The 25,789-nt window shown below is 52.0% G+C and overlaps 3 protein-coding genes across 4 annotated transcripts in view; 1 reads left to right on the forward strand and 2 right to left on the reverse strand.

Annotated features, from left to right (window-relative positions):
* Window positions 1–25,789, reverse strand: part of SYMPK (symplekin scaffold protein) — a 278,017-nt gene that overhangs the window by 193,800 nt on the left and 58,428 nt on the right. The window lies entirely within an intron of this gene.
* CCDC8 (coiled-coil domain containing 8) overlaps window positions 1–25,789 on the reverse strand; it is a 323,648-nt gene that overhangs the window by 31,542 nt on the left and 266,317 nt on the right. The window lies entirely within an intron of this gene.
* On the forward strand, window positions 1,422–25,653 carry CCDC61 (coiled-coil domain containing 61). Of its 2 annotated transcripts, none has more exons than XM_050772208.1 (14): window positions 1,422–1,475; window positions 9,328–9,486; window positions 9,771–9,853; window positions 12,392–12,549; window positions 14,244–14,405; window positions 22,030–22,240; window positions 22,345–22,427; window positions 23,047–23,216; window positions 23,311–23,386; window positions 23,705–23,844; window positions 24,017–24,095; window positions 24,267–24,324; window positions 25,107–25,176; window positions 25,317–25,653. In XM_050772208.1, exons 2-14 carry the CDS (start codon window positions 9,339–9,341, stop codon window positions 25,412–25,414), a joined length of 1,536 nt encoding a protein of 511 aa, XP_050628165.1. In that variant the 5' UTR covers window positions 1,422–1,475; window positions 9,328–9,338; the 3' UTR covers window positions 25,415–25,653. The 2 variants fall into 2 exon arrangements, with proteins under 2 accessions (XP_050628165.1, XP_050628164.1); XM_050772207.1 differs by lacking the exon at window positions 1,422–1,475 and adding an exon at window positions 6,034–6,364.

Raw genomic sequence — 25,789 nt, forward strand, 5'->3', positions numbered from 1 at the left:
TGGAGACATTTTCCAAAACATAGTTAATATATGAACGAACCTTTATGAAAGTTTTCCTTTTTCTTTTCTTTTCTTTTTTTTTTTTTGAGATGGCATCTCACTCTGTTGCCCAGGCTGGCGTGCAGTGGCACGATCTTGGCTTACTGCAACCTCCGCCTCCCGAGTTCAAGCGATTCTCCTGCCTCAGTCTCCTGAGTAGCTGGGATTACAGGCGTTCGCCACTGCACCCAGCTAATTTTTTTGTATTTTTAGTAGAGACAGGGTTTCACCATGTTGGTCAGGCTGGTCTCGAACTCCTGACCTCGTGATTCACCTGCCGCGGCAAATCCCAAAGTGCTGGGATTACAGGCGTGAGCCACCGCGCCAGGTCAAAAGTTTTTTTAGATTTGCAAAAGATTTAGATAACATCACCAATACTGATCTGTGAAGCTGAGACTTGTTCTAAATTATAATGAATTGTTAAAAAGTTCCATCAACCACGCTAGAGGAAAGATAACTTACTTTTCTCTTTGTAGACAAGGATATTGTGAAACATGCAGCTGAAAAAGTAGGAAACGTCACACAGTTGTGTCAGGCAGAAAATTAATAAAAACATTACGTTATCCTTTGGGATTTTGCAATGTTTGTGGTATTTGGCTCTTTTAAATATGTAATTTGTTATTATTTCATATTCTAAGTAAACTTTCATATCATACAGTATTTTTTTTTTTCTTTAAACTTTGTTTTCCTTTCTTAAAGAGGGCTCTCCTCCCCCATCCCCGCGCTCAGTTCCTTTAGCTGGATCCTTCTAGTTCATGACTGATTGGTTTAAAATATGGGTCGTTCAAAAGCCGAGTGATCCCGGGCTAGTGGCTGTACCCCCCTGAGACAGTTTTCTTAGTGGTAAAATGGAAATCATAACAACTCTGCAGGGCTAATTATAAAGTTTAAACAAGCCAAGGCCTGCAAAATGCTTAGTGCAGGTTTGGAATGCACCGAGCGATGACAAATCTCAACCTGTCTTTATGCTGAGACCACTCCCCAGTTTCCGGAGCCGCGGCCACTATCTCCCCAGGCGCGTGCACACCCGGCTCTCCCTTCCAGGCCCTCTCCACCACGTGGGCGCGGCCTACTCTCCCTTAGCGGGTAATAAGCGGAGCCAAGGGGCTGCTTCCGGGATTCTTTCCCTTCCACTCTGGGGAACAACCCTTTTGTATGACTGGCAGCATTATTAACCAGTAGTGATTAGAGAAGAGCCCGACGGTAGGTGCTTCCCTCAAAATGGTTCGGAACTCCTCTTCCAAGTTAGCCAATTGGAAGCTTTGGAGGGCGGGTTCTCCTCTGGGGCGGGACAGAGTGACGGGTGTCTCTTTTGGCTAATGGAAACTTGGCTGCTTGTAAGCCATGACCAATCAGAAGCGAGAACGCAGGATCCTGGGGCGGGGCTGGAGCTTCGTCAGTTGAACCGCTCGCGAGGAGGGTTGCCAGTGGAGAAGGTGAGAGGCAGCAGGAGTGGCGGGTGCGCGGGCCGTGGTGGAGGTCTTGGGGGGAGGGGAGGGGGTTCTCTCTGGGGAGAGTGGCCTGCGGTGGGCAGCTGACCCGGCCTTGTCGGAATCAGGAGGGAGGGTGCCCTTTAACAAGGGTAGGTGCTTGATTGAGGTGTTGTAAGACTGAGCGCAGCGTGTGAGTTGGGGGTGATCTGTATATCGCAGGAGGGTCTTCAATGGGGAAAGTTGTAAAGCAGGAGACAGCAGATGGTAGAATATACAGATGCCCTTGAAATGCAGCGTGGCGATTTAGTAGGAGGTTTTAAGGCAGGGGGTCATTACAGCGCACTGTGATTTACAAGCTTTGATTTGGGTGAGAGTCGTGGGAAGAAGCAATATTGAGGAAGGGAGGGAAGGAGACCTCCAGGGATAAGGATGTACTTTAAAGAGATATGAAGCCCTATTATGCCTGTGGCGTTTACTACGTGCTGTGCACCTGCCAAGTGTTTTAGGTGAATTAACTCTTAAACTTACTCTACTGATGGTTAAAAGTGTGGGCTGTGGCGTCGGGTTGAATCCCGAATTTGAATCCTGGCTCTGCCACTGATCTGTGGCTTTGGGCGAGTTGTTTAACCCTTCTGTGCCTCAGCTTCATCATCGGTAGAATGACCTCATCTCTTTCTATACTATTGGCTAGCTTCACCCTCTTTATCTAATGAGAACTCCCAGCTGTGTATTTCCAGCCTGGATCTCTGCCCTGAACTCCAGACTCATATCGTGGCCGACTCTTCTCTATTTGGAAGTTCATCTGACATTCAGACATAAACTTGTCCCAAACCAAACTTGAGGTTTCTTCCTTTCAACCTCCAAACCCAGTTGATGGCACATTCATCCTGCCAGGTACTAAGATCAAGAAGCTTGGAGTGTTCTCTTTGTTTTGAGACAGAGTTTTGCTCTTGTTGCCCAGGCTGGAGTGCAATGGCGCTATCTCGGCTCACTGCAACCTCCGCCTCCCGGGTTCAAGGGAATTACAGGCGCCTGCCAATTGTTTGTATTTTTAGTAGAGAAGGGGTTTCACTAAGTTGGCCAGGCTGGTCTCGAACTCCTGACCTCAGGCGATCCACTTGCCTCAGCCTCCCGCAGTGTTGGGATTACAGGTGTGAGCCATGGTGCCCGCCTAGCTTGCAGTGTTCTTCATTCCTCCCTTTTGTCTCACTTATATATGGTCTAGCAGATCGCATTAGCTCTGTTTTCAAAACACATCCAGAATCCAACCACGCCTCACCAGCTCATTTGCTACCACTCTGGCCTAAGTTGTCCCCTGCTCTTATCTGGTCTGTTGCAGTGGCCTTCCAGGTGGGCTCCCTGCCTCTCACTGTTAGGGGGATCCTAGTAGAACAGAAGTCAGGTCAGGTTGCTCCTCCTTTCAAATCCTGTCCTGGCTCCCACCTTACACCGCAGAAGTCTTCACCATATCCACGAGGCCCCGACCTATTGGTTTCCTCCTCCTCCCTCCCCTCAACTCCCGTCACCTCTCTCAGTCCCCTGGCTCACTCTGCTGCAACCACCCTGGCCTCCTTGCTGTCCTTTGAACATAACGAACACATTGCCATCTCAGGACCTTTGTACTCGCTGTCCCCGAACGCACTGCCACCTCAGGGCCTTTGTACTCGCTGTCCCCGAACGCACTGCCACCTCAGGGCCTTTGTACTCGCTGTCCTCTCCTTCTGAATCAGGTCTTCTCAGGTGTCTGCGTGGCTTCTCCCACACCTCTTTCAGGTCTCCGTTCAGATGTCAGCTTCACAGCCAGGCATTTGCTGACTACTCAAGCTAAAATAACTCCTGTCACCGTGTGGCCCCTCACTTGGTTTTATTTTTGTTCATAACACAACTACCTGACATAGATTATTATTAGTATTATTTTTGAGACAGACTCTTGCTTGGTCACCCAGGCTCGAGTGCAGTGGCGCAGTCTCAGCTCACGGTAGCCTCCACTTCCTGGGTTCAAGTCATTCTCCTGCCTCAGCCTCCCAACTGGCTGGGATTACAGGTGTATGCCACCATGCCCAGCTCATTTTTACATTTTTAGTAGAGACGGGGTTTTGCCACGTTGGCCATGGTGGTCTCGAACTCCTGACCTCAGTTGATCCGCCCAGCTCAGCCTCCTAAAGTGCTGGGATTACAGGCGTGAGCCACAGCACCAGGCCTATTATTATTATTATTATTACTTTTTTTTTTTTTTTTTTTTTTGAGATGGAGTCTCGCTCTGTCACCCAGGCTGGAGTGCAGTGGTGTGATCTCAGCTCACTGCAAGCTCTGCCTCCCAGGTTCACACCATTCTCCTGCCTCACCCTCCTGAGTAGCTGGGACGACAGGCACCTGCCACCATGCCCGGCTAATGTTTTGTATTTTTAGTAGAGACGGGGTTTCACCGTGTTAGCCAGGATGGTCTTGATCTCCTGACCTCGTGATCCACCCGTCTTGGCCTCCCAAAGTGCTGGCATTGCAGGCGTGAGCCACCGCGCCCAGCTTATTATTATTTTTTGAGATGGAGTCTCCCTCTGTCACCCAGGCTGGAGTGCAGTGGCACCATCTCAGCTCACTCAACCTACACCTCCCAGGTTCGAGTGATTCTCCTGTTTCAGCCTCCCAAGTAGCTGGAACTACAGGTGTACACCACCACGCCTGGCTATTTTTTGTAATTTTAGTAAAGATGCCGTTTCACTATCTTGGTCAGACTGGTTTCAAACTCCTGACCTCAAGTGATCTAACCTTCTCAGCCTCCCAAAGTGTTGGGATTACAGGCATGAGCCACCGCGCCTGGCCCTCACATCAATTATTGTTGGTTTATATCCACTGGGCTTTTTGGACCTCCCCACTAGAGTGTCTGACTCCATGTGAATATGGAACTGGCACCTGGAAGAGCACATGGTGTTTAAAAAGTGTTGCTTCTCCTGTACCATCCTCACCATCCTTGGTGAGGGTGATATGGGGCGGGGTTGCTGAACTAGGAGGGTCCCGTGTGGGGTGGTGGGGTCAGAGGTGGGGGAATAAACTGGACAGATTGTGGCACCCAAGGGCAGAAGGAAGCTTTAGTGTCTGAAGGAATTTGGAGGAAATGCAGATTCCTGGGCCCACCCCCAGGGTTTCTGCTCATGTATGGTTGGGACCCGACCTAGGAAGCTGCATTTTCAGAAGCACTTGTGGTAAGGATTATGTTCCCTGGCCATCACTGTGGGAAACACTGTTAGCTGGTGCGGAGTTTGCTAGGGCCACTGTGGTGATTGAGACACCTCCTGGCCCAGCCTGGGAGTCAGGGAGGGCTTCCTGCAGTGCAGGAGAGGGGGCTGGAGCTGAGACCTGGAGGAGGACAGGGAATGAGCTGAGGGGAGAAAACCTTGGCTGTATCCCCAGTGCCTAGAACCCCATTTCCTGGCATCTCCCATTAAATTCACAAGCAGTCCCTGAAGATACAAGATGGATTAAAATGGCTCTGCCCCTCACGGGCTCCTGGTCTGTCACATAATCAACAGATCACACAGATGGTAACAGGGAGTGCCAGACACTGTTTGAAGCACCTTATATACATTAAATAGTTTAATTCCACAGCAACCCTGTAAGGTAGGAGCGCTTATTATCCCACTTTACTGATGGGGGAAGACCCAGAGAGGGCAAGTGCTTTGCCCAAGGACACACGAAGGATAAAGGCAGCTGGAATCTGAACGCAGAAGTACCCAGTGTGCAGCATGTGCTATGCTTAAGGTGTGAGGCCGCATTTGGGTTAGTTCTGGCAGGAAACAGGAGGTGGTCAGGGAAGGGCAGCTGGTAAGGGGAAGGAGGACGAATGTTTCTGTCCTTCTTTGTGGGATCCTAGACAAGCCTCAGTTTTATCCTCTGTATAATGGGGATGGTCATAATACCCAGCAGAGAGCAGAATTTAGGGTGAGTCATTCATTGGGTTAGTAAGTGTGCATGGTTCTTATCTAAGGCAAAACGCCTTTGAGAGACAGAGGGAGAGGGAGTCTGGATGCCCCAGGGGGAACTGGGGTGCCGCAGTGTACACTGTAGAGATTTCATTGCTTGGTTCCCCAGAGGGCTTTTCTGTCTCTACATTCCATGGGGACAATGTGGAAGGCTTTGGTCTGTATTCTGGGGCAGTGAAGGGGGAGTTCTATCCAGCCTCAATTCACCCATGTGGTGGGGAGGTGAGGTCAGAATGGGATCGGGAAGGGGGTCATCAAGGCCAGGCCACGTGTGTGAATGTGGGGCGGAGGTCTGCTGCAGGGGAGAGCCCAGCTAGGGTATGGCTGGGCTGGAATATGTGTTGGTGGTGGTGGGGAGCTGCAGAGTGTGGGGAAACAGCCATCAGGTGGGGGCTGCCAAGGGCAGTGATTTGCCCATGTCTGGTATGGGAGGTAGTGATGTAAATTTGTCTTTGGTGAGCGCAGCGTGGAGAGTTTTCAGCTCCGGCCCCGGGGTAAGAGCTGTGAAATCTGTGAGCTATCCGGGGAGAGCCATTTGGAAGGTGGAGCCAGGGGTGGTGATGTAACACTGGAGAGGAAAGGGGTCATCCTAGTGAATGATGAGAGGGAGAGAACTGGGGGCTGAAACACTCAGTTGAAGTGTGCCGGCGCCGTGATGTCATGAGGCCCGAGAACTGGGTCAGGTGTGTGGGCCAGGATGGGGCCTGGGGGGCAGCCGCACAGTGCTCGCAGGGATGGGGTGGTGACGTCATGGGTTGGTGAGGGCGGGGCCTCGAAGGCACCGCTGGGATGCGTGAGGTCAGGAAGGAGGCAGAGGCTGAGAAGAGGAGCTAGCTGGGAGAGGCTCAGGACTGGAATGAAATCAGCCACCAGGATGAGCCACTGGTCATTCCGAAGCAAGGATGGAGGATGCAGGTAGAGGGACAGGGTCAGCGGTGGGAGGGGAGAGAGGGCTCAGGGTCCGGGGAATCCTAGAAGTGGCGGTGGTGGTGGGGTCAGTGGGGAGGAGGGGTTGTTCAGAGAGGGCTCTCCAAAGGGAAGAGAAGTGGACAATGTGTGTGTGGGTGGAGTGGGGGTGGGGGGTGGGGTTACAAGCAATTTGAGAGGGAACAGAATCCAGGTGAAATATGGAGGTGATGGAATACAGGCTGAAAGTGGGGTGTGTGGAGCAGAACCTTGAGCAAATATGCGGGAAGAATGCAGGTGGAATAACGGGGTGCATTGAAGTTCAATATGCGGGAGCCCTAGGAGACCGTGGTTGGCTGGTGTAGGGAGGAGAGTGCGGCTGCCTCCCTGCCCCCAAATCTGGGAGAGCAGGATGGAATGAAGGGGCTTTGGACGGGAGAGAGGGGGCTGGTTTCTGGGGAATGTAGCATGAGGGTTGGGCTGGAATATGTGGAGTGGGAGGTTCTGCAGAGAAGAGGGGAGAGGGAGCCCAGAATTCCGTGGCCATCTGGGGGACAAGTAACGGGCAGCTGGGGTCAAGGAGGCCGTGTGGAGCGGGCACGGGTGTGGGATTTATTCCATCAGCAGTTACTGAGCGCTTAGGATATGCCTAGAGGAGGGGATGGGGCCGGGCAGCCGGTGAAGTTTGTGGAGGTGAGAGAGGTGTAAGTGTGCAAGGGGAATTGAGTTTAGGCAGAGTATTCGGGGGCTCAATGTCTGGGATGAGGGCGGGGTGGGGGCTAAGGATAAGGCCGTGGGATGCCGAAAGGGGCTGGTCTTCGCGGGGTGGATATGGGGGGTTTCTGCCGGGCAGTGGGGAAGGGGGAGTTGGCGGCGGGGATGCGGTGTGGCGCGCCCCCTTCCTCTGTGCGGTCTCCTCCCGGGAGTTGGGGACCACAAGTGGGGGCGGTGATGCTGTGCGGCTCCTCAGGTGTTCAGTTGCGTGGGTGCCTCCTACGCCTTGGTAACCCGGCGGCGTCGCCGCTGATTGGTTCTGGGAGCCGTAGGGGGTCGGGTTGATGGGCGGGGTTTAGGACACCCAGTGGGGCGGGGCCAGCTCTGCCACTCACTGCATTGGGATCAGGGGATGTGGGATATGTTGAAATGTGCAGCAATTTGTTTGCAGCGAGATCGAGATTATTATTTTTTATTTATTTGTTTTTTTTCTGAGACAGAATCTTGCTCTGTCACCCAGGCTGGAGTGCAAGGGCACGACGGCGTGCAGCAACCTCCACCTCATGGGTTCAAGCAATTCTCCCAAGTAGCTGGGATTACAGGTGCCTGCCACCACACCCAGCTAATTTTTGTATTTTTAGTAGAGACGAGGTTTCACTATGTTGGCGAGGCCGGTCTCAAGCTCCTGACCTCAAATGATCCACTCTCCTTGGCCTCCCCAAGTGCTGGGATTACAGGTGTGAGCCACCGCACCCGGCCGAGATAGAAATTATTAACCTGGACTTATGAACCACCAGAGAATGAAAGCACAATTGCCAGAGTGTGAATTTTCCAGGGGAAGGGGGTCCTCGAATTCATCAGCCCTTCCAAAGCACTCTTCTCCCAAATGAAGTTAAGAGCTGTGATCCAGAGAGAGGTGTCTGTCAGAATGTCTAGGGCCCAGGCCGTTGCCCTTGGGCCTCTGAGAAAAGAGATCTATGGATGGGCCTGGCGGGTGGTAATTTGGGAGCCCCTGAAATGAACTTGCAAAAGGTTGTGGGACTATTCATTTATCTGTGGAAGGCTCAGAAATTTCATTAGATTCTCAAAGGCTCAAGGACTCTAAAAAGGTTAAAAATCCCTTACCTGGAGTTTCAGGGATCATCTTTTTTTGCCTCACAATATTATATTTTCTGATATTAGACTTTATTTTATTTTACTTTTTGAGATGGAGTCTCTCTGTATTCCAGCTGGAGCGCAGTGACACGATCTCGGCTCACTGCCGCCTCCGCCTCCTGGCTTCAAGCGATTCTCCTGCCTCAGCCTCCCGAGTAGCTGGGATTACAGGCGTGGGACACCACACCTGGCTAATTTTTTTTGTATTTTTAGTAGAGATGGGGTTTCATCATTGTTGACCAGGCTGGTCTGGAACTCCTGACCTCATGATCCACCCGCCTCGGCCTCCCAAAGTACTGGGATTACAGGCCTGAGCCACTGCACCTGGCCTGCTCTGACCCCGTTTTAAAAGTTTGGCTCATCCTATTCCAATACCCTCGTCTCTCTTTCCAGCTTGACTTTTCTCCACAAATGTTTGCTGAATGAATGAATGAATGAATGAATGAATCAATAATAAATATATAATAAGACTTAATAAAGTAATGCTAATATTAATCATGATTCTTTTGTTGGCAATCATGTATTTCTTTATTTCTTTTCTTTCTTTTCTTAACTGAGTTGGGGTCTCTGTCACCCAGACTGGAGTGCAGTGGCAAGATCACAGCTCACTGCAACCTCTGCCTCCAGCCTCCCAAGTAGCTGGGACCACAGGCACACACCACCACACCTGGCAATTTTTTTGTATTTTTAGTAGAGATGGGGTTTCACCACATTGCCCAGGCTGGTCTTGAACTCTTGAGCTCAAGCGATCCTCCTGCCTCAGCCTCCCAAAGTGCTGGGATACCAGGTGTCAGCCACCACGCCTGGCTTGGCAATCACGTATTTCTAGTATCCAGCATGTATTGGACACAGCAGCCTGCAGGTCACAGTACCAAGAGCTTTTATACATATTGCCCAGTGTAATCCTCACAATAAGTCCACGAGGTTGGTGCCATGGTTATACCCATTTTCCAGATGAAGAAACTGAGGCACAGAGAGGTGAATTCACTTTCTCAGGATGCCACAGCTGGTAAATGATGGAGCCAGGATATGAGGCCTGGCCTTCCAACTCATGAGCCTGGGCTCTCAGCTCCTCTGGGTTTCTCTCTCATCCCCTTCTCCAGCAACCTTGACCATGGACCAGCCGGCCGGCCTGCAGGTGGACTACGTCTTCCGGGGTGTGGAGCATGCCGTGCGGGTGATGGTTTCTGGGCAGGTGCTGGAGCTGGAGGTGGAGGACCGGATGACGGCTGACCAGTGGCGGGGCGAGTTCGATGCTGGCTGTGAGTGTGCCTGCCTGGGGTGGGCTCACTTTTCCTCTCCTGGGATCAGCTTCTCCCAGAAGATGAGGCCACCCTGAATCCTGCCCACCCGCCTCTTCTATGTGGTTATAAAACCCACCAGAGAGCAGAGTTTAGCTCCAGAAGCTCTCCAGTGTGGGGAGGGATGTAGGTCTTGGTGCTCAAGCCAGAGACACTGGAGGTGGGTAGAGTTGGAGAGCTTAGATGCCTTGCCCTGGGGCTGGGCAAGCCGTCAGACCTCAGGAGAGACTTTTTTCCCCACCCAGTCATTGAAGATTTGACTCACAAGACAGGGAACTTCAAACAATTCAACATCTTCTGTCATATGCTGGAGTCAGCCCTCACTCAGGTAGGGCCCGGGGTGGCGGGTGCAGGTGGGAGGGGGGTTCTGTCTTCCAGGTTCCTGGGGGGTTGATGCCCAACTGATTGTATCAGACCCTCTACCTCTTCTTTCATCGTGGGAAGAGGGCAATCGTTTTCTTCTTTTGCCAAATGTAAATGGTTCATTTTGAATTTAATGATAGTTATTCTCATGTAGAAAATTCAGGTCACAGAGAAATACAAAGAAGAAAGTAAAAAATCACTCCATCCCTAAAACTCGCTTCTGTTAATATTTCGGTGAAAATCACTCCAGCCATTTCTCCATGTCTCTATTTGTTTCCAAATACCTGCATGTATGTATATGTGTGTGTGTGTGTGTGTATGTATTTGCAGACCTGTAATTATATATAGTTTATCTATTTTCCAAGGTATTCTGCAACCTGCTTGTTTTTGTTTGTTTGTTTATTTGTTTTTTTTGAGATGGAGTCTCGCTCTTGTTGCCCAGGCTGGAGTGCAGTGGTGGGATCTCAGCTCACTGCAACCTCCGCCTCCCAGGTTCAAGCGATTCTCCTGCCTCAGCCTCCTGAGTAGCTGGAATTACAGGTGCCCGCCACCATGCCTGGCTAATTTATTGTGTTTTTAGTAGAGATGGGGTTTCACCATGTTGACTAGGCTGGTCTGGAACTCCTGACATCAGGTGATCCACCCACCTTGGCCTCCCAAAGTGTTGCAATTACAGGCATGAACCACAGTGCCCAACCTAAAAAGTAATAATCGGGGGAAAAAAAGAAGGTTAGAACTTAGAGTGACGGGGTTGAGTGGTATTTAGATATCTTTTTTCTTTCTTTCTTTTTCTTTTTTTTTTTTGAGGCAGAGTTTTTCTCGGTTGCCCAGACTCAGTGGCACAGTCTCAGCTCACTACAACCTCCGCCTCTTGGGTTCAAGTGATTCTCATGCCTCAGCCTCCCAAGTAGCTGGGACTATAGGCGTGCCCACCATGCCCGGCTAATTTTTGTATTTATTTATTTATTTTTTTGAGACACCGTTTCTGTCGCCCAGGCTTGAGTGCAGTGGCACGATAGTGGCTCATTGCAACCTCTGCCTGCCGGGTTCAAGCAATTCTTGTCCTTCAGCCTCCCGAGTAGCTGGAATTACAGGCATGTGCCATCATGCCCGGCTAATTTTGTATTTTTAGTAGAGACGGGGTTTTGCCATCTTGGCCAGGCTGGTCTTGACTTCCTGGCCTCGAGTGATCCACCTGCCTCGACCTCCCAAAGTGCTGGGATTACAGGTGTGAGCCACCGCGCCCGCCTGGACAAGCGATAGTTTCTTGAAGGTTAGTTGCAGTGTGGAATCTGCATCCTCATCAGTGAACTTTTTGTATTGTTACCTTAAATTCCACTGACTTATCTTGCATTTTGCATGGATCTTTTTTTACCTGTGGATGACTCTGTAACATCATGCATTGGTCATTTGGAAAATCTTGGTTCACTAAGTTGCGCAGATTTTTCAAATGTTGACACATTGCCTTATATAGTATCCAGAAGTCACATTTGTTAATATCCTCACCGATCTCCCCAGGAAAGTCTGTGAACACCAAGAAGCTATCAAACACCCAGTGGAAGGTACAGGTTTTCCAAAATTCTAATTTTAAGTGGAAAGCTTGAATTTTGTTATTGGCAAGACATTCTGTTAGCTTTTTCTCTTGAAGTGACAGGCTCACTTTGTTCATTTTTGAGAAAATGTCTGCCAGATAGCCCAAGTCTAAATAACCATAGTTTTGTCTGTCAGTCGTTTTTTTTTTTTTTTTTTTCAAGTAAAAATAGTGTTCCATGAAAAACGGCTAATTTAGCTCAAAACTCAGATGCAGAATCGCTTTTTCCTGAGACCATCGTCATACTTTGGCGTGCACAGAAGTACTTGATGTGTACTTCCCATTTTCTTGCACAACATAATAAAGAGATGTGTCCTCTAGGAGCTGGATTCAATAAAATTAATAATTTTTACTGCTTCATCGAGAACATTCCGATGTTTCATTTCCTGTGTTTTATGGTTGATTTGCTTATTTACTTGTTTGTTTCTCTTGCCCAGCCCCCCGCTGAGACTGGGGAGATACAGTAACCTCCAGTGTCATTCGGTGCCAGGAGCTTGGTTTCTGCTAAGGCACCAGCAGTTTTTCCCACCATTGCTTTTGTACCATTTGCACACATGTCAACACAGTGCCAAAGACAAATGACATCTTTGTATTATTATGAAAGTAGCTTTGACCTCAGTGGACATCCCCGAAAGGGTCTCGGGGACCCCCCCAGGGATCTGGAGACAGCACTCGGAGAGTCACAGGTCTAAGCTGTTCTCTGTGGTTGAGCATTTAGGTTCTTTCTGGTTTCTCCCTTTGATGAAGTCCTTGTGTCTGCCCTGGGACAGGGCCATGTTGATCGCCAGCCTTTGCATAGGAAATGCTAGCCCGCCTAGAGAACAGGAAGGGCTGTGGCCCAGGTGTGTGCTAGGTGCCCTCAGTGTGGTGGTAGCGGGTGCCGTGGCAGCTCCTCCTCTCCTCTCCTGACAGAGTAGTGAGTCAGTCACTCTGGACCTGCTGACCTACACAGACCTGGAGTCCCTGCGGAACCGCAAGATGGGGGGCCGCCCAGGCTCCTTGGCCCCCAGATCGGCCCAGCTCAACTCCAAGCGCTACCTGATCCTCATCTACTCTGTGGAGTTTGACAGGTGGGGAGAAGGGACTGGCTCCAGGGCCAGGCTGGTAGGCGGGGTGGGAGAGCGTGTGGGTGGATCTTAGGAAGTCCTGGCACCCGGGCAAGGTGACATTGGTTAAGCCTTGCCTTGGGAATCTCACCTGTTGGGATTTGTATCATTTAGTATTGTGTTTGGCTACAAGTAGCAGAATAACCATCACCAGTATCCTAAACAAACAATGCATCACATAACAAGATGTCTAGGTAGGTGGCTGCCACCTGTGCAACAGTTCACTAGGGACTCAAGCTCTTTCTTTTTTTTTCTCCCCTTTACCATTGTTAATGTGTTGGCTTTTTTTTTTTTTTTTTTGGAGATGGTGTCTCACTGGTTCACCCAGGCTGGAGTGCAGTGGTGCAATCTTGGCTCACTGCAACCTCTACCTCCCAGGTTCAAGCAATTCTTGTGCCTCAGCCTCCAGAGTAGCTGGGACTATAGGAGCCCACAACCATGCCTGGCTAATTTTTTTTTTTTTTCCTGAGACGGAGTCTCGCTCTGTCGCCCAGGCTGGAGTGCAGTGGTGCGATCTCGGCTCACTGCAAGCTCCACCTCCCGGGTTCACGCCATTCTCCTGCCTCAGTCTCCCGAGTAGCTGGGACTACAGGCACCCGCCACCACGCCCGGCTAAATTTTTGTATTTTTAGTAGAGACGGGGTTTCACCATGTTATCCAGGATGGTCTCGATCTTCTGACCTCATGATCCGCCCGCCTCGGCCTCCCAAAGTGCTGGGATTACAGGCGTGAGCCACTGTGCCTGGCCAATTTTTGTATTTTTAGTAGAGATGGGGTTTCATCATGTTGCCCAGGCTGGTCTCGAACTCCTGGCCTTAAGTGATCCTCCCGCCTCAGCCTCTCAAAAGCACTGGGATTACAGGCATGAGCCACCGCGCCCGGCTTGGCCTTTTGACTTCATCTTTATCTCTTCATGGCCACAAAATAGCTGCTGGATCTTCCAGACATTGCATCTATATCAAGGCAGGAAGAAGAGGGACAGGACTGAGTTTATTAATTGCATCTGCTGTTTTCATCAGGAAAAGAAACGTGTTCTCAGAAGACTCCCAACAGATTTCCTGTAATATGTGGCCAGAAGTGGTCACATGCAAGGGATGCTGGGAAAATGAATATCTGGCTTTCTAGCCTTTATAGGGGGAGGCAGCAAGGGAGTTGGGAATGGCAGTTGTGTAGCTGGGTGACCGTGTCTGCCCCATGTGTTGGTAACCACTGGATTTCTTAGTGGGAAGTTACCAATCCTCTGTGAATAGCATCTCATGAGGCTGTTAATCACAATGGCCCACCTTTCCCCAGCCAAGCTGGGGTCACCCAGGCCAGGCCAACCAGAATCCCCCACTGTGGCATCTGAATTAGGATTGTGTTTGGCTGCAAGTAACATGATACCAGCGTTCCCTTCATCAGCAGCGTGTGACAAGGAAGTTCCCCCAGACTACACCAGGGCTGCCAATCCCAGTGGTTTCCAAATTGTTATATAAGAGACTTTCAGAGGTGGTGACTGGAACAAGGAAGGGGCCTTGAGGATGTGCTCATAAGCCCCTAGGATGGTGCAGTTTTTGGAACTGTGTGTTTTCGCATTCTGTGGCTCTTAGAGGCTGGTGTTTACCCTCAGGTGCATTCTTGGCCTCTGAGATGCCACGGTTCTAATCCCCCCTCCTCAGGATTCACTACCCGCTGCCCCTCCCGTACCAGGGCAAGCCAGACCCCGTGGTTCTGCAGGGCATCATCCGGTCACTGAAGGAGGAACTGGGCCGCCTGCAAGGGCTGGACGGCCAGAACACTCGGGACACCCGGGAGAGTGAGATCTGGCGCCTGCGGGAGCAGTGAGTCTCGGAGCGGTGGGCAGCTGGGGCGGGTGGGAGCCCTGGAGCCCTCCCATCATGCACTGCAGGGCCCATGCTTGGCCCTGTGGGGAGGATGACTGTCCTTTGCCCACCATGTATTTATTCATTTTTTTTTGCGACAGAGTCTTACTCTGTCGCCCAGACTGGAGTGCCGTGGTGCGATCTTGGCTCGCTGCAGCTTCCTCCTCCTGGGTTCAAGCCATTCTCCTTCCTCAGCCTCCCAAATAGCTGGGATTACAGGCACGTGCCACCATGTCCGGCTAATTTTTGTATTTTTAGTAGAGAAGGGGTTTTGCCCTGTTGGTCAGGCTGGCCTCAAACTCTTGGCCTCAGGTGATCTGCCCGCGTTGGCCTCCCAAAGTGCTAGGATTACAGGCATGAGCCACTGCGCGAGGCCTCTGAGCCCCTCTTCTGTACCTTTGGGCTGGGTGGTGCTGGGGACAGAGCGGTGACCAAGACTATCTTGGCACTGCCCTCCTGGGACTGCCAGTCCAGGGAGCGAGGCAGATGTGTTTGCAGACAGTGAAGGCTCAGAGTGGGTGGGGACCTGACCCTGCCTGGAATGGGAAGGGTGTTCTTGGCAGAGGGAGCAGCATGTGCAAGGGTGCGGGGAGGTCGAGCTCTATGTAGGTGAATCCACCTTCACAGGGTGCCCCTTCTGTGCTAGCCCCGTCCCTGCCACTCACGTGGTGCCCAGCCCTGGGGGAGATGGGTGCTAAGTATATAACCACCTGAGTATATCATTACAGACGGAGATGCCTGGGGCAGGACAGGGGGCCTGTGCCATGCGAGGCTGTCACAGGACTCCACTGGGGTGTGGGGTGGGTCAGGCACAGGGGCTGGGGAAGTGGTGTAGGCAGAGGGAACAGCCTGGGCAAAGTCCTTGTGCTAGATGGGAATGCGGTGAGAACAAGGGAATGAATGAAGTGAAAGAAGCAAAGGCTTTTGGCCTATATATTCATGCCTGCCATGTGCTCGGTTCTGTTGGGGAGGTGAATCTGGGGCTTGATCGCTACCGGGGAGAGGCCTGGCTCATTGTGGACTAATAATATTTTTAGTAATAATAACACCAGTAATTAATGATTATTGAACATTTAACTGTATGCCAGGGCTGCTCTGTGCTTTATGATTGAATTCATTTTATCCTCACAGCCGCCCTATAAGGTAGGCACTGCTATTATCACCGTTTGACGGAGGCCCAGAGAAGTTAGGGACCTTGGTGCAGGTCACATAGTGGGTAATATGGCTAGGCTGGACCTTAGATCCAGGCAGCCAGCGCCGAGCCTCTGTTGTTTTCCCAGCTGTTTGCACTGTTTGTGGCTGCAAGCCCAGGACAGAGCTCTAAGTGCTGACCGGGAGGACCAGTCCTTATGGGAGCTCACGGGGCTGGGGAACCCCGACGGTCTTCGGAGGAGCTCGCCTGTGTACTGCTGGGCCGAGGAAGGCCTCAGTGGGGAGGCCAGAATTTATCCTCAGGATCTGCTCTCAGGCTGTGTGTGTGTGTGTGTGCACGCGCGCACGCTCTGTCTCAGGTGGTGTGTGTGTGTTTCTAGGTTTGTGTTTCTGGATGTGTGTTTCCCAGGATGGCCACAAGGTGGCGCCCTCCACCCTTTGGAACCAACCACAGAAGCCTTGAGATCCCAACGGTGCTCAGTGGCTTCTCTTCCTCTTCCCAGCCAGGAATTAAGGAGTTTGGAAAGGTTCTGAGATTTATTCCTTCATTCAGCCAACATTTATGGAGTTCATGCTGTGCCAGGCACACTGCCCGACACTGGTTAATGTTTATTATGCTAGACATGGTCTAAGCACTGTGAATAGATTCTTACAGCCTAACAGGCTGGCATTCTTATTATTGTCCCTCTTCACAGATGAGAAAAGATGGTCTGAGGCTCAGAGATGTGAAGTGAAACTGCCCAGGGCCACCCAGCTTGTTAACAAGTGGAATAGAGTTGAATGCAGTGCGCCCGGCCATGCAGCCTGGGGTCCTGTGCAGTGAACCAGACAGGTGGAGGCTCTGCCCCCAGAAAGGTGGGATCCACATGGGAAACGGACACTCCTCTACATGCCAGGTCTGCCAGGGTTGGTGCTAGGACGGAAAGGTACAGAGGGCTGGGAGAGCGGAGAACATCAGGGGCAGGTAGGCTTTCCGGATGAGTGGAGTGGTTTTTGCCAGGAGAAGGAGGAGAGAAGGTTCTGGGAGGTGAGAACTGCATCTGGCTGGAGCCTGTGGGAGAGGGAGGCAGGAAGTGAGGAAGGGAGAAGTCAGGTGGGTAAGGGCTGAATAGAAAGGAAAGCTCCTTGTTGGAGAGTGTGGGGAACCACAGATTTTAAGAAGGATTTATTAGGAAAAATTCCAAGCACCACAAAAGTAAACAGTAGTATAATTTGCACGTACTTGTCCCCCAGCTTCAACAGTTACCCACGTTTGCCCATCTTGTTTGAGGTACTGCCACCCCCTGCCCTGTAGCAAATCCCAGTCTTCGTATCTCCTCTGTAAAAGCTTCAGTGTGTATCTTTAACATATAAGGATATAAGTGCTGTCATCACGTCCAACAACATTAACAAAAATTCCATCATGTCATCTGAAACCCATTGCGTATGCGTTCACACTTACACTTCTCTGATCACCTCTCAAGTGTCTTTTTTGCAAGTGGTTTGAATTCGTCCTGTATCTAAATATGGCTGCACATTGCAGTTTGTTGAGGTCTTTCTTTTCTTTTTTTTTTTCAGTCTTGCTCTGTTGCCCAGGCTGGAGTGTGGTGGTATGATCTCGGCTCGCTGTATCCTTGACTTCCTGGGCTCAAGTGATTCTCCCACCTCAGCCTCCTGAGTAGCTGGGACTACAGGCACATGCCACCATGCCCAGCTAATTTTCATATACATATATATATATATATATTTATAGAGACAGGGTTTGCCCATGTTGTCCAGGCTGGTCTTGAACTCCTGAATTCAAGCCATCCACCTGCCTCGGCCCCCCAAAGTGCTGGGATTACAGGAATGAGCCACTGAGCTTGGCTGATGTATTTCTTAAATCTCTTTTAATTATCCCCTTCACCACTTTTCATGCTACTTATTTGTGGAAGAAATCAGGTTATTTGTCCTGTAGAGTTTTGCAGTCTAGATTTTGCTGAAATTTTCCCTAGCAAGCATACTCAGATGGAAAAATGAAAAATAGATTTTGCTGATTATATCGCCATGGTGTGTTTAATGTCCTCCTCCTCTGTCCTCTGTACTTGCAGTGAAGTGGTGGCTAACCGTATATAGGTTTAATCACATGTCGGGTAGGTTTTGGCAAGATGCCTCCTTTGGTTGTGTTGAGACTGATGGTTTCAGCTGTTGAGAGCTGGCTCCCTCTTTTATAAAGTTCTCTTCCGCCTTTCAGCCCGTGCAGTGGTTCATTCTGGATATGCACTCAAATTGCCCGGGAGCTTTGAAAAATGCCAGTGCCCTGGCTGCCCTGTAGATTCACCATTTGTTTTTGTTTTTCTTTTTCTTTTTTTTTTTTTTTTGAGACGGAGTCTCACTCTGTCGCCCAGGCTGGAGTGCAGTGGCCGGATCTCAGCTCACTGCAAGCTCCACTTCCCGGGTTTACGCCATTCTCCTGCCTCAGCCTCCCGAGTAGCTGGGACTACAGGCGTCCGCCACTACACCCGGCTAGTTTTTTTTTTTTGTTTTTTTTTTTTTGAGACGGAGTCTCCCTCTGTCGCCCAGGCTGGAGTGCAGTGGCCGGATCTCAGCTCATTGCAAGCTCCGCCTCCCGGGTTTACGCCATTCTCCTGCCTCAGCCTCCCGAGTAGCTGGGACTACAGGCGTCCGCCACCACACCCGGCTAGTTTTTTGGGGTTTTTTTTTTTTTTGAGACGGAGTCCGCTCTGTCGCCCAGGCTGGAGTGCAGTGGCCGGATCTCAGCTCACTGCAAGCTCCACCTCCCAGGTTTACGCCATTCTCCTGCCTCAGCCTCCCGAGTAGCTGGGACTACAGGCGCCCGCCACCTCGCCCGGCTAGTTTTTTGTATTTTTTCGTAGAGACGGGGTTTCACAGTGTTAGCCAGGATGGTCTCGATCTCCTGACCTCGTGATCCACCCGTCTCGGCCTCCCAAAGTGCTGGGATTACAGGCTTGAGCCACCGTGCCCGGCCTCTTTTTACTTTTTTGAGACCGAGTCTCGCTCTCTCACCCAGGCTGGAGTGCAGTGGGGTGATCTCGGCTCACTGCAACCTCTGTCTCCTGGGTTCAGGCGATTCTCCTGCCTCAGCCTCCCGAGTAGCTGGGATTACAGGCATGTGCCACACCCGGCTAATTTTTGTATTTTTAGTAGAGAGAGGGTTTCACCATGTTGGCCAGGCTGATCTCGAACTCCCGACCTCAAGTGATCCGCCTGTCTCGGCCTTCTAAAGTGTTGGAATTACAGGCATGAGCCTCCGCGCTCGGCCTATTTTTCTGTTTTTAAAAATTCTGTGAGCAGTGAGGAGTTCCAGGGTAGGCCCTGACTCCTCCAGACACACCATTTACACCTGAATCTCTGGGATGGGACCCCTCCCTCCTGCCCAAGAGTCCCACTACTTCACTACTTAACTTTCCTATTGTGAAATATAATACGCCCCAAAGAGTATAAAATATAAATGTACAGTTTCACAAATTATCATAAAGCCAGCGCCCATGTAACAACTACCCAGGTTAAGAAATCGAGGCCGGGTGCGGTGTTCCATGCCTGTAATCCCAGCACTTTGGGAGGCCGAGGTGGGCCGATCACCTGAGGTCAGGAGTTTGAGACTAGCCTGGCCAACATGGTGAAACACTGTCTCTACTAAAAATACAAAAATTTAGCTGGGCAGAGTGCGCATGCCTGTAGCCCTAGCTACGCGGGAGGCTGAGACGGGAGAATCACTTGAACCCAGGTTCAAGATTGCAGTGAGCTGGGATCAGCCTGGTGTGACACAGGCAGGCTCTGTCTGAAAGAAAAAAAAAAAAAATTGAAAGTAGTCATTTTCCCCTAGCCTCTGCATGTCTTTTTCCAGGAGAGATCCTCTTGCTCTAACCATGCTCCCAAATGCACCTAATCTCACTCATTTGATTTGCTTATGGTTTTGCCAGCTAAACTACGCATCCCTAAACAATATAGTTTAGTTGTATCCCTCTTTTTGCACTTAATTTAATTTTAAATTTTTTTTTTTTTTTTTTTTTTTTTTAAGAGAGAGAGTCTCACCCTATCACTCAGGCTGGAGTGCAGTAGTATAGTAGTGCAGTCACGGCTCACTGTCACCTCAGACTCCTGAGTTCAAACAACCTTCCTGCCTCAGCCTTCCCAGTAGCTGGGACTACAGGCACATGGCACCATGACAAGCTAATTTTTTTTTTTTTTTTTTTTGGAGACAAAGTCTTGTTCTGTCACCCAAGCTGGAGTGCAGTGGCACCATGTCAGCTCACTGCAACCTCTGCCCTCTGCCTCCTGGGTTCAAGCGATCTCCTGCCTCAGCCTCCTGAGTAGCTGGGATTACAGGTGCTCACCACCAGACCCGGCTAACTTTTTTTTTGTATTTTTAGTAGAAAGGGGGTTCCACCATATTGTCCAGGCTGGTCTTGAACTTCTGACCTCAGGTGATCTGCCTGCCTCGGCCTCCCACAGTGCTGGGATAACAGGCATGAGCCACTGTGCCTGGCCACAAGCTAAGTTTTGTAGAGATGGGGATTTGCCCAGGCAGGTGTCAAACTCTTAGGCTCAAGCTATCTGTCTGCCTTGGCCTCCCAAAGTGCTGGAATTACAAGTGTGAACCACCACACCTGACCTACTTATATGTCTTTTCTTGTGATGAAAATCTTAGTTTCTAGGGATAATAACATATTTATTTGCTTTATCTTGAACAATACCAGTGTAATTACTAATAATTGAATTTTGAATGAAGTTTACGATTTCCAGGGCCAGGTGCAGTGGCTCATGCCTGTAATCCCAGCACACTGGGAGGCTGAGGCAGGTGGATCACCTGAGGTCAGGAGTTTGAGACCATTCTGGCCAACATGGTGAAACCCCTTCTCTACTAAAAATACAAAAATTAGTTGGGGGTGGTGGTGGGCACCTGTAATCCCAGCTACTCGGGAGGCTGAGGCAGGAGAATTGCTTGAACCCAGGAGGCAGAAGTTGCAGTGAGCTGAGATGGTGTCACTGCACTCCAGCCTGGGTGACAGAGCAAGACTCCATCTCAAAAAAGAAAAAAAAGATTTCCTCATAGTTCTTTTTGGCCTTAGGCTATATCCCACTTGCTCAAATGATGTGTTTTAGTTACCTCCTATAATTCTCCAATGTGCCACCAACTTTGATATAGAGTCAGGTCTGTTTGGGCTAGTTTCTTTTAAAATTTTTGGGATGGCATTTGTTAAAATTTAATTAATTAATATAAAATATTTTTATAGTTCCAAAATCAAAACTGAAAAAGAGGGTACATTCAGAGAGGTCCAATTTCTTAAAAAATTTTTTTTAAAAATTATCTTTACTTCTGACTTTATTTTTTTGAGATATGGTCTTGCTTTGTCTCCCAGGCTGGACGGCAGTGGCACAATCTCAGCTCACTGCGCACTCTGCCTTCTGAGTTCAAGTGATTCTCGTTCCTCAACCTCCTGAGTAGCTGGGATCACAGGCATGTGACACTACATCAGGCTAATTTTTGTATTTTTAGTAGAGACAGGGTTTCGTCATGTTGGCCAGGTTGGTCTTGAACTCCTGGCTTCAAGTGATCCACCTGCCTTGGCCTCCCAAAATGCTGAGATTACAGGCATGAGCCACTTTGTCCAGCCAGAGAGGTCCAATTTCTGTTCATTTCCCCCTTCCCCATAAATAATCCTTTTCCCCCATAGATTTTGGTTTATTCTATTATATAATTTTGAAAATATAAACATGTAATTTATAATTCTCCTTTCTTTTACGAAAAGGGACATTCTGAACATACTGTCTGCACCATACTGTGTCACAGCAGTCACTCGGTGACAGGACGTAGAGATCCTCTACTTTTCTCTTTATAGTTTTGTGTGACTCAATTGAGTAGATGTATTAGAAATTCAGTTAGTTCTGTTTTGACGTACATTTTGGCTATTTCTACTCTTTTGCTATTACAGATTGTGCTGCAATGAATAATAGCCTTGTGTATATACTTTCTTAAGGAAGGGTTTTGAGCGTGGTAGTTACCTGATCACATTTGTATTGCAGAGGATTTCGTGACTGGGAGACTGGCCTGGCGAGGTGGGAGGAGGAGGGAGGCAGTGCTAGGCTTTCAGGGTGTGGACAGATTGATGAAATCGTTTAGAATTGGAACTCACATGGCTGTGTTCCCACTCCTTCACCCGCACCAGGGGAGGAGTGTGTGTGCGTCCTGTGCGTGGTGGGGTCATGTCCTCTTCTTGGGGTAGATGGGGGTGATGTGACCACATCCCTCCTCACACGTCGATAGGGGAGATGATAGGAGCCTGCCCCTCCCCATGGGGGCAGTTGAGAGTGATGGAGCCCTGTTCCCCCTTCCGGAGAGGTGAAATGATGAGGCGTCCCACCCCCATGGAGTCGTGGGAATGGGGCCATGCCTCTCTCTCCAGCGCTCTCTCCCCGTCTTCCCCAGGGTGTCGCGCCTGGCGTCCGAGAAGCGGGAGCTGGAGGTGCAGCTGGGCCGATCGCGCGAGGAGGCGCTGGCGGGGCGCGCGGCGCGCCAGGAGGCCGAGGCGCTGCGCGGGCTGGTGCGCGGGTTGGAGCTGGAGCTGCGGCAGGAGCGCGGGCTCGGGCACAGGGTGGCCGGCCGTCGCGGCCAGGATTGTCGCCGTCTGGCCAAGGAGGTGAGCAGCGGGGGCCCGGGAGCGGCCAGCGAGACGTGGACCTTGGCCTCAGCCTGGGCCTCGGCCTCAGCCTGGACCTTCGCGCCCCTCTCCCCTCCCGGCAGCTCGAGGAGGCGAAGGCATCGGAGCGGAGCCTGCGCGCCCGGCTGAAGACGCTGACCAGCGAGCTGGCATTGTACAAGAGGGGGTGAGAGGCTAGGCCTGCGGTGCTCTAGGGCGGATGGGCGGGGCCTGAGAGGGGGTGGAGCGTGAGGAGGCGGAGCGTGAGGGAGGCGGGGCGGGGCCAGGTAGGGTGGAGGGGGCGGGGCTGAAGGGGAGGAGGGGCTTAGCGGACCCCGTCTGGAGGCCAGACAGGATTCGGGTGCGGTGGTTAGGTGGACCCGGGCTGTGCGGAGATGCGCAGGCTTGAGGCGGCGTTCAGGAGGGACTGGGAAAGGGATTGGGCCCTAGGGTCTCCTGGTGCGAAAGGGTGCGGCGCAGCAGGTGGGATCAGGGTGAGGTCTGCTGGCATTTATGGGGTGGGTGGTGGAAAATTGGGAAGGGTTTCCGGGGAGTTGTGGAAGACTCCAGAAAGAAGGGTCTGGTGAAGGGGGTGTGTTGAAAGGATGTAGGGAAATGACAGAGGGGTGTTTTAGGAGTTTGGGTGTGGTCTAGGGGGAGGATATCATGAGGGTCGTGGGCCCAGGAGTGCACGTCTAGGAGCTGATGGGGTAGGCCTGAGGGTTCGGAGGTGCGGTCGGGGAGGAGTCTCGAGATTGAGTTTGTCGGGGCGGGTGGGAAGCTGACAGCTGCCCCTGTGGTCTCAGGAGGCGGACTCCGCCGGTGCAGCCGTCCCCGGCGCGGGAGGACCGGGCCTCATCGTCCCGGGAGCGCTCCACGTCGCGAGGCCGCGGCGCCGCGCGCTCCTCATCCCGGGAGAGCGGCCGCGGAAGCCGGGGTCGGGGCCGCCCTACGCGCCCCTCACCCTCGCCCACAGGTCTGTGCCCCTGCCCTGCGGTGGGGAGGGGACGCACTGGCGCTGCCAAGGCCCGTCGCAGGACCCAGCCGCCTCCTCTCCCACGTGGTCCTAGGTGGTCGCGCGCTCCGCTTCGACCCCACGGCCTTTGTGAAAGCCAAGGAAAGGAAGCAGAGAGAGATCAAGATGAAGTCAGTGCCCCTTCCTCCCTCACCTGCCCCTGTCCCTGGCCCTTGCCCGCTCCCGGGCGCTCATCTCTCCACGCCACCATCAGTCCCCATCTCCTTCCACCTGCTCGCTTCTCGCCGGATACCCCGCCTGCTTTGCCGGCTCAGCCTGCTGTGCCTTCCGTCCGTCCCACCTCCTCGTCTGTGTTTCTGCATGCTTTCCGCGCCTAGGCTCGTCACCTTGGGCGGTCGCCGGCGTGGCTGTGACCTTTTGGGGCGCAGCGACACCCTTGCCCGCAGGAGTTGGGCGTACAGGCCAGTGTCTCCTTTCTTTTTTCCCAGGCAGCAGCAGCGGAACCGATTAGGCAGTGGGGGAAGCGGGGACGGTCCGTCCGTCTCCTGGTCTCGCCAGACACGGGCCCCTGCTGTCGTGACTGGCCGAGGGGACGCCCCTAACCGCTCCCGAAACCGCAGCTCCTCAGGTAACCCGCCTGGAGCTCGGGGCCGCGGGGCTAGGAGGAACTGCGCGGGGGTGGGAGGCACTGGGCGGGGCCGGCGGGTCGGGCGGGGCGGGGCTGGGCGGGCTGGGAGGGCCTGGGGAGCACTGGGCGGGGCCAGCGAGGGCCAGAGCTCACGCCCTCCGTCTCCCTCTAGTGGATAGTTTCCGCAGCCGCTGCTCGTCTGCCAGCTCCTGCAGCGATTTGGAGGATTTTTCTGAGTCGCTCTCCAGAGGGTAAAACTTGAACATGGGAAAAGGATCACCTCAAAAGGGTTTCTGGAGAGACTATAAACAATCTTTTTCAGGGAAATTGGGTGATGGAGCCTGGGGGCCGCCACAAAGGTCGGGGAGGTGGGAATACTGGAGCCTCCGCACCACTGGTTCTTGGTTACTCCTTTTTCTCAGGGGTCACCGCCGCCGTGGGAAGCCTCCCGGCCCAACGCCCTGGAGTGGGTCCAATACGGTGAGTAGAAGGGGTAGCATAAACCGCTGGAACACAGCTGTCCTCATTTGCTGTGATTCCTTCCTGGGGATCAGGGGCAGAGGCGACTCTGAATGCCTGTGCAACAGGGCTTTTTTTGTGTAAGAGTGGCTCTCGCTCTGTCCTTCAGGCTGGGGTGCAGTGGGGGCAATTGTAGCTCACAGCAGCCTTTAACTCCTGGGCTTGAGAGACCCTCCCACCTCGGCCTACGGAGTAGCTGGGACTAGGCTTTTTTTGCGGGGGAGGGTGAGGTTGAGACAGGATAAGGGGGTAGTATTGTCTCTTTATGTTGCCCAGGCTGGTCTGGAACTCTTGGCCTCAAGCCATCCTTAGCCTCCCACAGCACTGGAGTTACAGGCTGGGCCAGCGCACCTGGCCTGGGAACAGCATGTTTTGAGAGCATTAGATTGGAGAAGGAATAATGGGAGGCATGTGATGCTCTTTAGGGCTTTGGCTTCTCACTGTCAGGTCTTGAAACCAGACTCCTCCTCTTACCAGCTGTATCATTCAAGGCAGTTCTTTAGCCTCTCTGTACCTTAGTTTTTGTTTATCCGTTAACCGGGGATGGTAATGGCATCACCTCACATGGGAGGTGAGGGCTCTGTGAGGACATTAGGAGGTTATTTTGCATATAATGAATACCCAGTAGATGTCAGGCCTTATTTTTCCCCAAGGTCCTTAGGCTCAGGATTTCCAGTGGGATTTAGGGGGACAGGAATAGAGGGACAGTGGCTGACCCCCTTTCCCACCTTCCCCATCACCAGAAGTCCACCCCCGTGGAGTGCAGCCACCAGAAATCTCTGGGCAACTCTGGGGGCTGGGTCCCCATCAAAGGTGAGCCTGGGACTCCACATCCCCTCTCCCAGCCCCAGGACCCGTTGGAATGGTAGTGGGGGCAGTGGTATATTGGGCCCAGGAACTCCCTGGGGCTTCAGGACCCTCACAGTCCCCCATACCCCCACCTGCTCTCACAGAGTACAGCTCGGACCACCAGGCGGCTGACATGGCCGAAATAGACGCACGCCTGAAGGCCTTGCAGGAGTACATGAACCGACTGGATATGCGGTCATGATGTGGAGAAGGGGTACTGCCCCTCCATTCCCCACCCACTTGCTGGGTATGGCGAGGGGGGTGGGGCCAGGGTAGCCTCCAGCCCTGCCCAGGCCCTGCCCTGGCCCCACCCCGGCCCCGCCCCTCCTGCTGTCTCTGTGGTCTCAGGTGTGTGAGGCTCTGACCCTGCCCTCTCCCCAGGCAGTGCATGCTGGGAAGGAGGATGTGTGCATTTTGTAAATAAACATATTTGCCCTGGGGGCCCCTCAGCTTATGACTAAAGGGTGAGGGTGGAGTGGGGAGAAATGTGGAGGAAGAGAAATTAGGGGGTATAACTGGAACCTTTGTGTGCCTCGGAGGCAGATTGGGACTCAGGCCTAGGTAAAGCTTGTACACT

Source organism: Macaca thibetana, chromosome 19 (genome assembly GCF_024542745.1).
Source record: "Macaca thibetana thibetana isolate TM-01 chromosome 19, ASM2454274v1, whole genome shotgun sequence".
Classification (NCBI taxonomy): domain Eukaryota; kingdom Metazoa; phylum Chordata; class Mammalia; order Primates; family Cercopithecidae; genus Macaca; species Macaca thibetana.

Coding starts and splice junctions, on each gene's coding strand:
- CCDC61 (XM_050772207.1), top strand. Junction 9,854..12,391: donor TGGAGTCAGCCCTCACTCAG/GTAGGGCCCGGG, acceptor CTCTCCTGACAG/AGTAGTGAGTCAGTCACTCT. Junction 23,387..23,704: donor CAGAGAGAGATCAAGATGAA/GTCAGTGCCCCT, acceptor CTTTTTTCCCAG/GCAGCAGCAGCGGAACCGAT.